Below are 16875 nucleotides of genomic sequence, written 5' to 3'. Positions count from 1 at the left end.
GCAGCCACAGCACAAGGAGCAGCAGCACGAAGGAACAGCTGGGAAATGGGGATTGGACGTGCAAGCATCCAGATTAGCTTTTAAGCATTTTCCTTGGGTCAGTGCAGAAAGGAATGATTTAGCAGAAAGCTCAGCAGCTGTCAGAGGATGAGCACCCCCAGGCACTGAGGGGGCTGCAGGAGGGGCAGAAGAAGCCCCTGGAGCACTTGGTCACAAAGGCACAGCAGGGGAATGCAAGAAGGGAGGAGGAAAAGGCCAAGGAGAAGGCAAAGGCCATGGCAGAGTTTCTACAGCCCCTGAGGGATGAACCCCAGGGCCCAAGGGGGCCCCAGCACCCAGGGGCTCTCACATCCTTACACCATCTTCAACCAGGTGCCCTCCTCACACTGACACCATTCAGTCCCTGATGGCAAAGATGCTTTCTGGGGATGCCCACTGACACTGGATGGTAAACTGGATTTTGCCTTTGAGTGGGAACAAGAGGTAGAAGGGAAAATGGAAAAGACATGGACGGTCCTTCTGCAGGGATGCACGGAAGCACCAGCCTTATTGGGGCAAGCCTTGCAGAAAATATCACAGGAATTTACCCCACCCCCAGGGACTGGGTTAATGCAGGATGTGGATGACTTGCTGCAATCAGGAGGACAAGAAGTGACAGAAGAAGCCTCTGTGAAATGGCTGAATGTTCAGCCTAAAAAGCATCTTTGAGTATTTGAAATAAAAGAGGAAATGGTGGAGAAAATAGTTAGACATATTTTGTCTGAAGGTTTGTGGTGTATTGACCCAGAGAGGGTCTGGAGAATCTCAGAAGTAATCCAGGACTGAAAAGGAGGTGTAAGAATTGTGAGCATTAATAGGAAATTGCAGGACCTGAATTGAGAATTCTCTGTTCTACCCATAACATTGTATCACTTTCTGAACCCCAATAGCCTCAATGTTGTGGTATGGACAGAAGAAAAGCAACAAATAAAATGAAAATGATATGTAACAAAATGATTGGTGCCACAGCTATGGCTCTTCCATATTCAGAAAAAAAATTGAATCCTAGGTGTGTTATAAGTACATATTATATTATTGACTTTTTGCAAATATTACAATGGATGCTATATGTTGGAAAACTTTTCTGTATGAACACAGTTTATTTTAGCTCTGCGATTAACAGAACTTAGAAATAGTAGTGGAAAATATATTTTTTTGAAGTACAACATTTTGTTGTAAAAAGCTTTTGTTTATATAAATAACTCAGAGAATGGTAAAAAAGATAATCAGGAAATTCTTCACATTCTTGGATTATGGGACACCAGAACTCCAGGAAAGGAAAAAATAGTGATTTACAGGTTGGGGAGAATGATTCTGAATAATGCAGGAAGGTCTATGAATATGCAACATGTTGCTGCATTTAGGAAGTGTTTTCTGAGTCAGTGTGTGCCCTTGGCTGAAGGCCAAGCATCCGGCCATTATAACCTTTGGCCAGAGCCAGGGCAGATATTCAATTCTCTCCCTTGGAATTGATCTTTGCAATTCCTTACCCTGGGAATTCTCCACCTAGTGCGGGCTGGAGATAAGGGATGTATATTTCAAGCAGTCTGTGGCCAGAATCCTGTCTCTGGTGAAATCTCTGCCACAGGAAGCTGGGCTGGCACAGAGCCTGCCTTGGCACTTTGCTGTTCACAGCATCCACCCAGGACTCTGCCTCTCAATTACACTCACACACTGGGCTGCCTGCGATTCCACTGTTGGAAAATATACAAGCTTTAAATTTTTTTTACCTTTCATTTTACTAGTCAGGCTCGGTTTGCCCTTGTTCCGGGAAAGAAATTTTAAAAGGTTTTTTTTAAGAGATGTTGTACCACTCAACAGAGATGAGTTGAACATCTCAACAGACTGGGAATAGCCCAAAAGATTCCCACAAAGATAACAACATTCAACAAAACATCAAGGAAACATCAGCAAACATCAAGGAACACCCACCCCAGACACTGCCCCTGGCCCAGATGTAGACACCTGGTCTGGGAAAGACTGAGAAGGAAATCCAGGAGTGGGACCTCATTAACATCATAGGAGGAGAAATCCAGGTCCAATAGGAAACCAAACACTAAGAACTACACAACTTTAAAGCAATGAACATTAAACCAATGGATTTCAATGTGTTCAGACTGTAAAATTTCAGGAAAAATCTAGTAAAATTCACATCTCATGGAATGAATTTCTCTGCACACCCGGGCTATGTGTGGATGAAATTTTTTCTGTTGCACATCCTGACCAGGATCAAGTAATGCCTTAACTCTCTAACACTAAAGATATTGCTGGAGAGTTTTTTATTGTCCCTGCAGTTTCAGTGACAAGATTACACCATGAGAAAAAATTTTCACATTAATCCTACTTTTAGATTGTCAGTTAGGTTTGGGCCAGGGGTGTGACAAGCAATTTTACTCCTAGGAGAAGAGGCAGAAAAGACTTGATTGCATTGGAATATTTTTCTATATATTTGTGGTGGCTCTTAATGACAGCAGAATTTCGGAATGGATCTTTAGAAGCTCACCTTTTGGATGCATTTTGCAAACCTAGAAGAGTATTAATGGTGAGGCTTTAACGCATGAACTGTTAATAAAAAATCGTTAAAAAAAAAAAAAAAAAAAAAAAAAAAAAAAAAAAAAAAAAAAAAAAAAGCAGGTTGTGAGGGTGGACGTGTGAATCACCTAAAGGCTGCTCTGGAAGAAAATCCTAGTTCCAGGCAGCCCGGAGAGGAGTTTTAGAAATGCAAATTAACATTGCTCTGGAAAAGTGTGGACAATGCCCAAGGGCCTTCTTGCCAGGGGGAGGAATTTCCCTGAGTCCATCTGCCCCTCACCCCCAGCTCTGCCTGCTTGCACAGATGGAATTTGCACAACTAAAGGCAGAGCCCATAGTGAGGATATCTGACTGCAACAGAAACTGGTTAAGCTGCAAAGGGAAACAGCAAACGGAGAATATTGAGCAAATTTCATGAAAAAAAGTGTGTGGGGGGGAAATTCTCCCTCTCCCCAAAGCACTGAGGTGTTTTTGCTAGTCCAGAGAAATCAGTTGGGAATCCAAACATTTTATCATTTCATAAGCTAAAAGTGGTCAATTGATGCAGCCGTGGCAGGAGGGAGCACCCAAAAATGGGAAAAAGATGAACGGCCACCAGAACAAATCCTACAACACCATGGACCAGCCCCTGGGATCCCTAACGAATTCATATCAGGACACAGAAAACCCATCCATAATTTGAGTGGCATACTTAGGTTAAAAAGTATCCTTGAAATAATAACCAAGCAGACAGCTCCAGCTCCTCACCTTCCTGCTGACCAAGCCGCTGAAATGAGGAACGAGACATTTCACCATGGGATGGAAAGAGATTATCTACTTACAGAAGAAGGAGGAGTTTGTGGAAAATTAAATGACGCAAACGGCTGTTTGCAAACAGATGATAACCGAAAAGTGGTTCAACAGATAGCAAAGGAAATATGAAAATATCTCGTATTCCGGAGAAAGGATGGGAATGGGAGACGTTTTCGTGGTTTTCTGGCAGACCACGGGTTAAACGAATGCTGCTCCTCTTCTGACGTGCTGCAGCAACTCTCAGCTTTTTACCATGCACGACACCTTTCTCCAAAGAGGACACAGGAAAAGAAATTGAGTCAATGGAAATTAAAAGTTAGTAAAGGCAATTCTTGAGAATATGAGAAAAGGCAGGATGGAAAGCAGTAAGATTAATATCGTAGTAGGAGTGAATATTAAGAGGGACATGCAGTAGGTGGATCGGGAAGTCTGAACCGTCAAAGTACCTCAGCCAGTCGGGAAAGGGACAGGGAGATGCAAACGGGAAAATGACGATAAAAAGGAGGCGGCGCTTTAGAGACCGCATGGCAAATGCCGCATGGCCTCTCTCTTTGTTCATCAATAAAGTCACTTTTACAGGACTCCTCTGTCTCCTGCGGGCACACAAACCTCTGGCCACGGGAATTTTCCCGCACAGCCCCGGGCACAGGGCAGACACCTCTGTGCCACCCACAGCAACCGGGACGAGCCTGCGCTGCTCCGGCACCGGCTCCTGCCGAGGCCCCAGCGGGAAGGAGACCGCGGGCAGCCGCTCCCGCAGCGCCCTCAGCCCAGCGCCAACACGGGCCGGCACCGGCACAACCAACCCGCCAGAGCCCCCTGCCGCCCCCTCGGCCCGCAGCGAGCCCCGAGCCCCCGCACAACCGAGCGCGGCTCCCACCTGCGCTGGGGCCGCCTCCGAGCTCCGCCGCCGCCTGTGGCTGAGGAATTCGATGGGATGTGTTGCCTTAACCTTTCTGACCACTCCCAGCCCATCTATGCCAGCATTCAAGCCCTGAAAGAAGGTGTGAATAAACTTCGGGTAGATCATGGCTACGACTGGCTGAACTGGCTCTTAGGGCACTGAGGACTCACTGGCTGGGTTAGGAATTTAGTTCAAATAGGTTTGCATGTATTAGGCATCATATTATGCATTGTAGTAGTTATTCCTTGTATTTTACAGTGTGTTAAGAATTTAATCGACAAATCGCTTAAGAGTGTATTTTCAGTTAAAAGAAACGGGGGAGATGTGGATATGGGTAATGCAAATGAGACTGATAGTACTGCAGATTTAATTAGCAAATGCAGCCTGGCAACGAGGATGCCTGGCAAGAGCAAACAGAGATCTGACTGCAAGAGGACTGGATCAAGTCTAGGTTATGGGAAATAAGATTTTACTAAGTCCAAATGTAAAGTTTGTCTGTGTGAGAGTTTGTCTATGTAAGGTTTGTCTATGTGATTGCAGTAAAATATTACCAGCCTTCCTGTAAATGGTATATAAGCACATGTAGTGCTCAGTAAAAACTGGATTTTGATCACCATTCAGTGTCCCCATCTCTCTCTCATCGTCGATAGTTCAAGTACTCCCAGTGGGGTCCTGGAAAGAGAATGGTGGCACATCTACTGCCTGCTACCCCCCTCTAGGCAATATTCAACTGTTTAGTTCACAGACTCATCTTCCAGCACTCTTAGTGGGGTCAGCAGAGCCACTTCCCACTGGTGGGGGCAAAGAGCACCCTCTGTGCCTTTGTGGTGGGAGCAGACAGTGTTGTCTCAAAGAAAAGGTCAAAGAGAGACCAAGCTGGACCTCTGCCTCCTGGCCCTCACCACACAAGGGCAGGAGGGCACAAAACTGAGCACCTTTTTATTTATTTTTTTTTTCTGTCCTGTCATTTCCAGGAGCTTGACTAGTTTGAAGGAGAGGATTAGAAGGATTTCTTGAGGATCACTGCCAGTGCACAGCACACATGGCATCCCTCACCCCTTACATCATCATGGGATGGAGGGGTAGGAACCAACCACAGCCCTACCCCACTGCTCCAGAAGCCAAAACCCCCATGCAAGCATTTAGTTATGGCCTTCTTAGAGAACCACATTCCCACCCAAATCTTCCCCTCCGCAGCAGCTCATTCCCACAGGAACTGGCAGAGCAGATGGGGTTTGGACATTGGCTGGCTTCCATTGCACTCCTTGCCCTGGAGCTGGCACGGCAGGAGAAGGGCTCTGGTGAACCTTCTCCTCCTCCCATGTAGGCTCTAACCCAGCTGCCACAACTTCAAGTTCTCAGAGCACTTCTGGGCTCTGAGCAGCGGCCACGGGAGGAGGAGATGCAACTCCAAAGGCAGCAGTTCCCAGGCCCAGCTCCTGCCATCCCAGTGGGGCTGTTCGGTGGTTCAGGAGAGGAAGGGAAGGGCAAGTGCAGGTGGCAGTAGCTCATTTCCGACTGAAAGAGGGAAAGGTAATTTATTCACTTGGAAATCACTGCATTCAAGCTCTGATCTTTACCTGAAAGAGAAGTAGCACCTGCTCGTGTTAAATTTGGGTGAAGAACAACTGTTACACTTGATATGGTAAGCAGTTCAATTATCTGAGGGAAAGTGTACAGCAAAAATTAGCATTCACAGAGAGACAGAAAACAGCAGATGTTGACAAAAGGGAGGAGGAAAAGAAAGCACACCCCAAGCCAGTGTTTCACCCAAATCCAGGATTTTCTGTTTGTAAGGAGTGGGGTCCCCCCAGGTCCCTCCCCAGTCCCGCCCCCCAATAAACGGGACCGGGTGAACTGGGAAGCTTTATTGGGAACACTGGAGCAGCTGTGCTTGGGCAGAATGACAGCGGGGCTGTGTGTGGGACACACGACTCCTCTAAAATCAATGTGGGGATGTGTTGGAGTCATTAAGTCAAGAGTTTCTCTGAATCCTTCAGAGAGAAATCAGAGTGCAGGGATTGAATTGAAGTCTTGAGATGGACTGAAATATGTTAAGCCTCTCACACATAAAGCAGAGGTGAAGGTTTAGGTTGTAGTACGAGGGAACAATAAGTAAGTAAATGGAATATGTTTTAAGTGCTTTTAGTGAGTAAAAGGTCTTAGACGCCAGAGAAGTACTACATGTTCTAGTGAAGGTTGAAAGACATGCTAGTGTTTCCTCCGAGGCTCCAAGAACCTGGCTTCAGACATAATAGAGTTAGAGTTAAGAATATTGCTTACATTTTTCAGTTAGAACAAGACAGGCCATGTACATAGTTTATATGTAGCACCGCACCACTCTGTGGATCCCAATGGAATTAGGCTCTCTGATGGAGAGCATCTACAGACCTCTTGGAGATGGATCCCAGTAGTGTCCTGTGGATGCTCTACATCTCTGTCTTCTTGGTGCTCAGGGTCCCCCACAAACACTGAGTTCAGGGGGTCCATACACACTTGGGGCAGGTGGGAAGGCCCAGGTTCCTCCCCTGGCAGGGACAAGTCTGACAGGCTCTGGCAGCAGCCTCTGGCTCTGCTGCATCCCTTTGCATCAGGAGCAGTGCTGTGCTGCAAGGCCTCAGCAGTGAGTCTGGGCAGCGCTTTGGGGCTCTTGGATGGATTCTGGCACCTCCTCAGCTGCCCCTCACGGCAATGTGCCGTGGATGTGGCCTTCCCGGGCTGGGGATTTTCCAGCGGAGCCAGTTTGTGTGAGGGAGGATGGGTGTTCAGTGCCTGTGGGCAGAGGTTCCCCCACAGCCCCAGAACTCTCCTCCTCCCTGGCTGGCTGTGGGCAGTGTGTGCAAACGTGGCCTCAGCAGATGAGCCTGTGGGCTACGGCCTCCCCCAGCCCCAGCCTGGCCCAAGCTGATTTTCAGGACAGCTGCTGGCTTTGCCTTGCTTTGGATACATTCTCCTGCCTCAGTCTCGTGTCCTTGTCCCTAGACCAGAGGCAATTGATCAATGGTGTCACCTTGATGGTACCTCAGGTGCTGTTAGGCCGCTCAAGTCCCAGGCCAAAGCTGCAGTCAGGTGAAGGAGGGCTGGGCTGGGGTGGTCTCAGCCTCTTTATTCAGTTTAGCCATAATGTGCAAATCTCCTTCCTGGCAGCGTTTAAGCCATTCCCCATAACATTTCAGTGTGTGACACCGCTGCTGTGCCCAGAGCCCTGTGAGGCCCAGTGGCCCAGGACAGACCCCCCCGAGCCCCACAGTGCCAGGCCTGGCTTTGCAGGCTGGGCTGTGCGGGGCCAGAGGAATTGGCCGGATGGACGCAGGCAGGGAGTTGTGGTCAGCGGCTCCATGGGCGGCTGCAGGCCGGGGATGAGGGGTGTCCCTCAGGGAGGGCTCTGCCTCGGCCCCGGGGGGGCCCAATGCGAGGGCGAGGGGCTGGGGGGGCACAAAGGGGGGTCCGGGCCCTGTGCACCGGAGGGTGGTCGGTACACGAGGGGGGGGTCCAGTCCCGGTGCCCGAGGGGGCGTCCCGGTGCCCGGTGATTCGTGAGGGGGTGTCCGGTGATTCCTGGGGAGGTCTCCGGTGGTCCTGGTGCATGACGGGGGGGTCCCGGTGACTCATGGAGGGGTCTCCGGTGATCTCGGTGCCCGAGGCTGGCGATGTTTGAGGGGGGGTCCGGCGGTCCCGGTGCACGATGAGGGGGTGTCACTGCTCGATGGGGGGGGGAGTCCCGGTGCACGGTGACGGTGCTGATTGATGGGGGAGGTCCTCTGGTGGTCCCGGTGCCCGGTGATTGATGGAGGGGGTCTCCGGCGATTCCTCGGGAAAGGGGGGGCGGTCCGGTGATGCCGGTGCACGAGGAGGGGAGAGAGGAAACTCGAGGGTCCTGAGGGGGTCCCGGTGCACGAGGACGGTTAAATTCGGGGGTCCTGGTGCTCGGAGGGGGGGTCGGTTCCTGGTGTGTGACACAGAGAGAGACCGCGGTGACACTGGGGACCCTGGCACGGGGCTGGTGACACTCAGGGGCTCCGGGTGGCACAGAGACTCTCCCCAAATTCTCTGGCACGAGGTCCTGGTGGCACGAGGGGCTCTCGGTGATACGAGGAGCTGGTGGCACTCCAGGGGCTCCTGGTGGCACAGGGCTCTCATTGTCACTCGCAGGGCTCTCGGTGATACGAGAAGACCCCTCGTTCCTGCTGGTGGCACTCGAGGAGCTCTTGGTGACACTCGCAGGGCTCTCAATGACACGAGGGGCCCCCAAATTCCTCTCAGTGACACGAGTAGCCCCCAAATTCCTCTGGGTGACACAAAGAGCTCCCCAAACTGGTCTGGGTGACACGAGGATACGGTGGCACGAGAGGAGCCCTTTGCACGAGGATCCGTCGCACGAGGACCCCCAAAATTCCTCGAGCGTACCCCCCCGAAATCCTCACGCGGGACCCCCCACTCACCGCGAGCCCAATTCCCCACCTCTCCTGCTCCTCACCCCGGGGGTCTCCGGGTGACCCCGCCCCAGGTCCTCCCCTTTCCCCCAGGACTGGGAAGGTTGGAGGGACTGAAGGGGGGGTGCAGGTGCGGGTTTTTTCGGGGGGGTCTCGGCGGATCCCGGGGCGGGGTCAGTGCTCAGCAGCGGGGCCGCGCCGCTCGCACCCGTTGGCCGAGATCGGGGGGGGGGGGAGGAGCGGGGGCGGCCCGGGGAGCCCCCGGGCCCCCAAATCACACCCGGGTCTGCTGCTTTAGTCCTGTGCTACCAGCGCTGATTTTTCTCTTTATTCAGTCTTTTGGTGTATTTTTTTTGCTAAGACTTAATAAACCTTTAAAATTTTACAAAGTGAGCGTCGTTTCTCCCACCCTGCACTGCCGGGGTAGGAGGTGCAGCTGGAAGAGGGAGGCGTGTGGAAACCTGGTTTGAAGGGTCTTCATTTACTTCTCATTATCCTGCTCTGAGTTTATCGAGTTTTCTGCCAGAAATCTCTCCCCTCTCCCACTCATCCACATGGCTTGTGGGGCAGTTTTCCCTTTTGGGGGAAAATTAAAGCCAAGCACAGACGCTCCTAATTAGGGGGTAGGAGAAGTGAGGCTCCAGGGCTGCGCGCTGAGCCGGAGGCAGCGAACACGCAGGGCTGGGAAAGGCGTGCCGGGAGCTGCGGAGAACTTTGTTTGTGTTTCCAGGCCAATGGCGGCTCGGGCCCGGGCCCGTTCCAGGGCTGTTCCTCATCTCCGCCTTTGCCCTCACCCAGCCCGGGGGGCCCTGAGAGCGCGGGCCGAGGCTGGGCCGTGTGCAGAGCCCGGCCCTCGCTGCCATTGGCTGATTGTGCCAATGTCACTCCTGGTTGTCGCGCGCTGATTGGGCAGAGCAGCAAAGGCGCCATTGTGGCAGCGTCTGTGCGGGCCCGGCAGCGGCGGCAGCGGCCGGAGCCCGGGGAGGCGGCGGCGGAGCTCGGAGGCGGCCCCAGCGCAGGTGGGAGCCGCGCTCGGTTGTGCGGGGGCTCGGGGCTCGCTGCGGGCCTCGGGGGCGGCAGGGGGCTCTGGCGGGTTGGTTGTGCCGGTGCCGGCCCGTGTTGGCGCTGGGCTGAGGGCGCTGCGGGAGCGGCTGCCCGCGGTCTCCTTCCCGCTGGGGCCTCGGCAGGAGCCGGTGCCGGAGCAGCGCTGGCTCGTCCCGGTTGCTGTGGGTGGCACAGAGGTGTCTGCCCTGTGCCCGGGGCTGTGCGGGAAAATTCCCGTGGCCAGAGGTTTGTGTGCCCAAAGGAGACAGAGTCCTGTAAAAGTGACTTTATTGATGAACAAAGAGAGAGGCCATGAGGCATTTGCCATGCGGTCTCTAAAGCGCCGCCTCCTTTTTATCCTCATTTTCCCTTCTGCACCTCCCTCTCCCCTTCCCTACTGGCTGAGGTACTTGGAGGGTTCAGACTTCCCGATCCACCTACTGCATGTCCCCCTTAATATGCACCCCTCCTACGATATTAATCTTACTGCTTTCAATCCCTCCTTCTCTCATTTTCTCAAGAATTGCCTTTACTAACTTTTAATTTCCATCGACTCAATCTCTTTTCCTGCATCCTGTTTGACGCAAGGTGTCGTGCATGGTAAAAAGCTGAGAGTTTCTGCAGCACGTCAGAGGAGGAGCAGCCTTCGTTTAAGCCATGGTCTGCCAGGGAACCACGAAAACGTGTCCCATTCCCTTCCTTTCCACATTTGACCGGAATATGAGCTACTTTCTCACTTCCTTTGTTATCTGTTTCACCACTTTTCCTTTGTGATCTGTTTGCAAACAGCAGTTTGAGTCATTTAATTTTCCACAAACTTCTCCACTTTCTGTTAATAGATCATCTGATTCCATTCCATCGGGAAACGTTGCATTCCTCATCTGAGTGGATTGGTCGGGAAGAAGGTGAGGAGCTGGAGCTGTCTGGTTGGGTGTTATTTTGAGGACATTGTGTAATCTAATTATGCCATCGAAATGATAAATGACTTCTCTGTCTCCTGATATGAATTCGTTAGGGCTACCTGGGGCTGGTCCATGGTGTTGTAGGATTTGTTCTGGTGTCTGTTCATCTTTTTTCCAGTTTTGGGGTGCTCCCTGCAGCCAGGGCTGCATCAATTGACCACGTTAATCTTATGAAATCATCAAATACTTGGATCCCCAACTGGTTTCTCTGGATTAGCAAAAACACCCCAGTGCTCTGGAGAGAGGGATGATACTCCCCCCCCCTCTATTTTTCATGAAGGTTGCACAAAATTCTCCGTTTGCTGTTTCCCTTTGCAGCTTAACCAATTTCTGTTGCAGTCAGATATCCTCACTATGGGCTCTGCCTTTAGTTGTGCAAATTCCATCTGTGCAAGCAGGCTGAGCTTGGGGTGAGGGGCAGATGGAATCAGCCCAATTCCTCCCCCAGGCTAGAAGAGTTTGGTACATCTTGCACACATTGCCCTAGCAGTGTTAGTTTTCATTTCTAATTAAATCGCCACATACTCGAATTTCCAACTCATTTCCCTGAACTTGTGGCTGCAAAAACACCCCAGTGCCCCAATACACCCTATATAACCTGGACAGTGACAGCACAGGTTGGAGTGAGGAGAGGGATGATTTCCCCCCCGCTTTTTTTCATGAAGTCTTCCCAACATTCTGCGTTTGCTATTTCCCTTTGCAGCTTAACCAGTTTCTGTTGCAGTCAGATATCCTCACTATGGGCTCTGCCTTTAGTTGTGCAAATTCCATCTGTGCAGGCAGGCAGAGCTTGGAGTGGGGGACAGAGGAAATCTGCAAAATTCCTCCCCCAGGCAAGAATAGTTTGGTAAATTGTCCATACATTTCTTCAGCAGAGTTAATTTGCATTTCTAAAGCTGCTCTCCTGACTCTGCCTGGAATGAATCTTATAAAAGTAGGATTATTAAGAAAAAACCTTCTAATGGTGTAGTCTTGTCACCAAAACCGCGGGAAGAACTAAAACTCTTCAACACCATTTCTACTGTTAGAGAATCAAGGAATTGCTTGATTCTGGCCAGGATGTGTAGCAGAAATCATTTCATCCACAAATAGCCCGGGTGTGCAGAGAAAATCATTCCATGACACGTGAGTTTTACTAGATTTTCCCTTAACTTTTTACAGTTTGAACTCATAGAAATCCATTGGTTTAATGTTCATTGCTTCCAAGTTGTGTAGTTGTTACTATTTAATTTCCTATCGGACCCGAATTTCTTCCCCTCTATATTAATTAAGTCCGCACTCCTGGATTTCCTTCTCAGCCTTTTGCAGACCAGGTGTCTCCAACTATGCCAGGGGCAGTGTCTGGGGTGGGTGTTCCTTGATGTTTGCTGATGGGCCTTAATGGTCGTTATCTTTGTGAGTATCTTTTGGGCTATTCCCAGTCTATTGAGATGTTAAACTCCTCTCTGTTGAGTGGAGGAACATTCCTTAGAAATCTCTTTAAAATTCGTTTCCCCAATGCAAAGCACATGAAGCCTGAGTATAGAAATAGATTTTTAATAATTTTAGCTTGCTATATTTTCTGACCATGGAATGCCCGGCAGCCCAGTGTGTGAGTGTAACTGAGGGGCAGAGTGGAATTGTGCCGTTGTCTTCCCCAGCAGCTGTGGCAGTGCAGGCACAGAAAGCAGCGAAGCTCCAGCAGTGGCAGCAAGGATTGGCCCCAGTGTGTGGAGATGCCAAAGGAGGGTGCCCAGGCAGAGGATTTCAGCAGAGGATCTGTGGGCAGGCCCAGGGGCTTGGCCCGATGTGGAGCCCTGGCTGCTGCTGCGTTGCCTTCAGTGCAGGGTCAGTGGTGCCCTCCCATGCTGCTCCTGCAGCCGGGAATTCCAAATTCCTTTGGCATGGCCCTGTTTAACATCCACATCCCATTCCAATTTCTTTTCTGACTCTGGTAGAGCCATGGCTGTGGCGTCCATCACTTTCTTTTTTCATTTTCTCAAGTTTTGTTCTTTTTCTTATGTCCATACCATAATACTAGGGCTGTCTGGGGTTAAAAAGTCGTACAATATTCTTGCTGGAACAGAGAATCCTCAGTGCAGGTTCTGCAAATCCCTGTTAATCCTCAGAATTGTCCCAGTTCCATTTTAGTGCTGGGTAATATTGCTTCTGAGATTCCCTGGTCCCTCCCTGGGTTAATACACCACAAACCTTGAGTCAAAATATGTCCGAAATATTTTACTTTTTTCTCCACCATTTGCGCTGTTTTTTCAAATAATCAAAGATGCTTTTTAGCCTGAACATTCAGCCATTTCACAGAGGCTTCTTCTACCACTTCTTGTCCTCCTGACTGCAGCAAGTCATCCACATCCTGCATTAACCCAGTCCCTGGGGGTGGGGTAAATTCTTGTGATATTTTCTGCAAGATTTGTCCCAATAAGGCTGGTGCTTCCGTGCATCCCTGCAGAAGGACGGTCCATGTCTTTTCCATTTTCCCTTCTACCTCTTGTTCCCACTCAAAGGCAAAATCCAGTTTACCATCCTGTGTGAGTGGGCATCCCCAGAAAGCATCTTTGCCATCAAGGACTGAATGGTGTCAGCGTGAGGAGGGCACCTGGTTGAAGATGGTGTAAGGATGTGAGAGCCCCTGGGTGCTGGGGCTCCCTTGGGCCCTGGGGTTCATCCCTCAGGGGCTGTAGAAACTCTGCCATGGCCTTTGCCTTCCCCTTGGCCTTTTCCTCATCCCTTCTTGCATTCCCCTGCTGTGCCTTTGTGACCAAGTGCTCCAGGGGCTTCTTCTGCCCCTCCTGCAGCCCCCTCAGTGCCTGGGGGTGCTCATCCTCTGACAGCTGCTGAGCTTTCTGCTAAATCATTCCTTTCTGCACTGACCCAAGGAAAATGCTTAAAAGCTAATCTGGATGCTTGCACGTCCAATCCCCATTTCCCAGCTGTTCCTTTGTCCTGCTGCTCCTTGTGCTGTGGCTGCCGTGGCCAGCCCGTATCCCAGAGCCGGTGCCTGTCCTGCCGCAGTGTCCAAACGCGGCCCCCCCGGCGGGCAGGGCCGGCAGCTCCACGGGGCCGGGCAGCGGCCGGGGCGTCCCGCAGCCTCCTGGGGGCCGGGGGCCACTGCCGGGCCTGCAATTGCCGGGGGGTGCTGGGCTCAGGCAGCGCCCGGCGCTGAGCCCCGGCTGCCCCACAGCCCCGGCCCGGCCCCGCAGCTCCCCACAGGCCCCCAGCCCGTGCTCCCGGTGCCGCCCCTCTGCGCCCGCTCCTGTCGCTGCCCAGCACAGAGAAACCCCCTGCAATCCTGACCTCCTTGTGTGCCTGTCCTGGCAACCGGGGATACAAAGGATCTGCATCAGCTGGCAGCTCTTAAGGCTAAGAGCCTGCTGGAAAACATCCCCATCCTTAGTATTTTTTTCTTCCTCCTCTTTCCCTTCATCCTTTTTCTCCCCCACATAGATTCCTCCTGCTGCTTCTTGCCTGAACCATATTCCCGCACACTCCCCTTCACCCAATCCCTTCCTAGCACACCGACACCTTCCATCCCCTATTGCCTATATCCCTTCTCGACTTTCCTTAATGCCTCCCTGTGTGTCCATGTCCTTGTTTACCTCTGGGAGAATGGGCAAATTCCCTCAACATGTTCCCAAGGGACGCTTCAGAGATATTTTGGAATCATCAGCCCTTTTCCCGGGATCCCTTCCTGGCTTTCCCTTTCTACCCTGCATGGGTGCCCTGCCATGTTTAGTCCCCGAAGATCCCACTGCAGTCACTGCTGAGATTTTCAGTGCTCTCTGGCTGCCGACTCTTCCCAGCCCCCCCTGATCTGTCACTCGTCTGTCTCCTGGCCCCAGCGCCCCCCGGCAGGGGAATTTGGGGAGGTGGGAGGGGGGGAGCGCCAAGGCCGGGCCCCCCCGCGCTGTGGTGGCGGCAGCGGCTGCAGTGGGGAGCGAGTGCGGGCGGGAGCGGCCGAGAGCCCAGCGCTGCCCCAGCCCGAGCTGCCCCAGCTCCATCGCTGCCCCTGCGCTGGGATGCTGTGGGTTTGGGGGGAAGAGGGAGCCGGCAGTGGGTGCTGGGCCTGGGGGCAGCAGGAGAAGGGAAGGAGAAGCAGGGTTGAACAACAAAATGGTCAAATACTGCACGTGGGAGAAGAAGGTGGGATTGTTCAGGAGGAGGAATAGTAGGAGGAAGAGGATTGTGAGGAAATTTGGTCAAAACAGAGGAGGAGGATGAGAAGAAACGGGAAGCAGCACAAGGTTCCACCATTCCCTGTATGTGCAGCCTCCCCTCCAGCCCCAGGAGTGTTGTTCCCCCCACATGCAGCAGGTGACAGGGGAGAGGGTTCCACGATTTTCACAGGGATGAATCTTGGTGTTTTGGAGGTTCTTACACACAGACACAAGATGCTCAGTGACTTCCTGAGATGATCTTGGGAAAGGAGAAGCCCCCAGCCCAAGTACCTCTTATCTTGTTCTTTTCCTTAAACCAGGAACTGTCATTCCGAAGGTGTGGGCTAATGGAGGAGGAGGAAAAGCCTGGGAGATCCCTCACTAGGAGTGGCTGCAAACCCAGCCCAGGGAGCTGCGAGGAGGAAAGACCCTCCCTGAGCCGGGAAGGCGGCTGGAGATCCAGGCAGAGCTCAGAGCTGGTGGAGAAGCCTCATGGAGGGGAGAAGCCCCACAAGTGCTTGGAATGTGGGAAGGGTTTCAGGTGGAGCTGCAAGCTGATCTGGCACCAGAGGACCCACACTGGGGAGAAGCCCTACGAGTGTGGGGAATGTGGGAAGAGATTCAGCGACAGCTCCACACTGATCCGACACCAGGTGGTTCACACAGGGGAACGGCCCTACAGCTGCTTGGAATGTGGGAAGAGCTTTGGCTTGAGTTCTCACCTGAGAAGCCACCAGCGCATCCACACTGGAGAGAGGCCCTACGAGTGTCCCAAGTGTGGGAAGAGGTTTCAGACCAGCTCCAGTCTCCTCCAACATGAGCGGATTCACACAGAGGAGAGGCCCTTCCGCTGCCCCGACTGCAGGAAGGGATTCAAGCACAACTCCACCCTCATCAGGCACCGTCTCATCCACACTGGGGAGAGGCCCTACGAGTGTCCTGAGTGTGGGAAGAGCTTCTCACAGAGCTCTAACTTGACCCGACACCAACGGAGTCACCACTAAGGGAAGCCCTGTGAGTGCCCCGAGTGTGGGAAGAGCTTCGTGCTCTGCTCCAGCTCCATCCCCCATGGGAGGATCAGTGTTGGATGATCCCCAGTGACCCCCGTTGGGCAGAGCCCTGGTGATCTGTGTTCCTGGTGACCCCACTGGGTGGGGGGAAGTGCTTGGAGAGATTTCTCTCTCTTTTCCTTCTGTTGCTATGATTTGATTGGGAATAAATTCCCTCGCTGTGCCCAGGCTGGGTCTGTGACACCCGTTTTGCTGTTTGTTGTGTTTGCTCGTCCCATCTTAATCTGATCCTGGAGTTCCTGGTTAAACTTTCTCTTCCCTTGCAGCTGGAGGAGCAGGATCAGAGTGGCTTTGGTGGGTGCCTGGCATCGGGCCAGCGTCACCCAGGCCATGGGCACCCCTGAGATCCCAGCGTGGGGATGCATTCCCCCACTCCTAGAGAAAGTGCTGACCCAGACTGAGGCCAGGATGAAACATGGTTATGACTGGAGCCCACTCTCTTGTGACCCTGCCAGCAGAAATCCAAAAGGAGACCTTTGAGCTCTCCTGGGCCACCGTGGGCTGTGACCAGCAGTCTCCCTCTGAGGGGCCTCTCAGAGCCAGCAAACCCTCGGCTTTGCTGTGCCTGGAGGATCGCTGAAACACGACGTGTCCTGGGCCCATACCCTCACTGCTCAAGGCCCCATCCTTCGGCCAGTGGGAGATGCAAAAACATCTGAAGGGAGGATTTCACTGAGCTCTGGGGGGAATTGCCTGTACTGACTGTTCTGTCTGTGTGTGTGCCCCTGCACATATGCTATAGCAAATCTGGGAGAAATACAGCTTTCCTAGATGTGGAAGTACCTTGGATATCTAAGGCCTGTATGCCAGGTTTAGTTATAGTTATGAACTTACTTAAATACTTTTGTTATTCTATTGCTAGGTTGTTAAATGTAAGTCATAAGCTAAGTGTTGTTTTTCTATTAAGTTGCTAAGTACAACACGGAAGTTATAGCTATAAGTTAGGTTA

General features: G+C 52.0%; 1 protein-coding gene across 1 annotated transcript in view; it reads left to right on the top strand.

Annotated features, from left to right (window-relative positions):
* Positions 1 to 16875, top strand: part of LOC148218027 (uncharacterized) — a 775474-nt gene that overhangs the window by 376569 nt on the left and 382030 nt on the right. Inside the window, 1 exon segment of the mRNA XM_088158035.1 lies at positions 15355 to 15846. Coding sequence (XP_088014161.1) covers positions 15355 to 15846 — 492 coding nt within the window.

The sequence above is a fragment of the Sturnus vulgaris genome, unplaced genomic scaffold (assembly GCF_052056855.1).
Source record: "Sturnus vulgaris isolate bStuVul1 unplaced genomic scaffold, bStuVul1.hap1 Scaffold_195, whole genome shotgun sequence".
Lineage (NCBI taxonomy): Eukaryota > Metazoa > Chordata > Aves > Passeriformes > Sturnidae > Sturnus > Sturnus vulgaris.
This window is presented reverse-complemented; position numbering and strand designations above follow the sequence as displayed.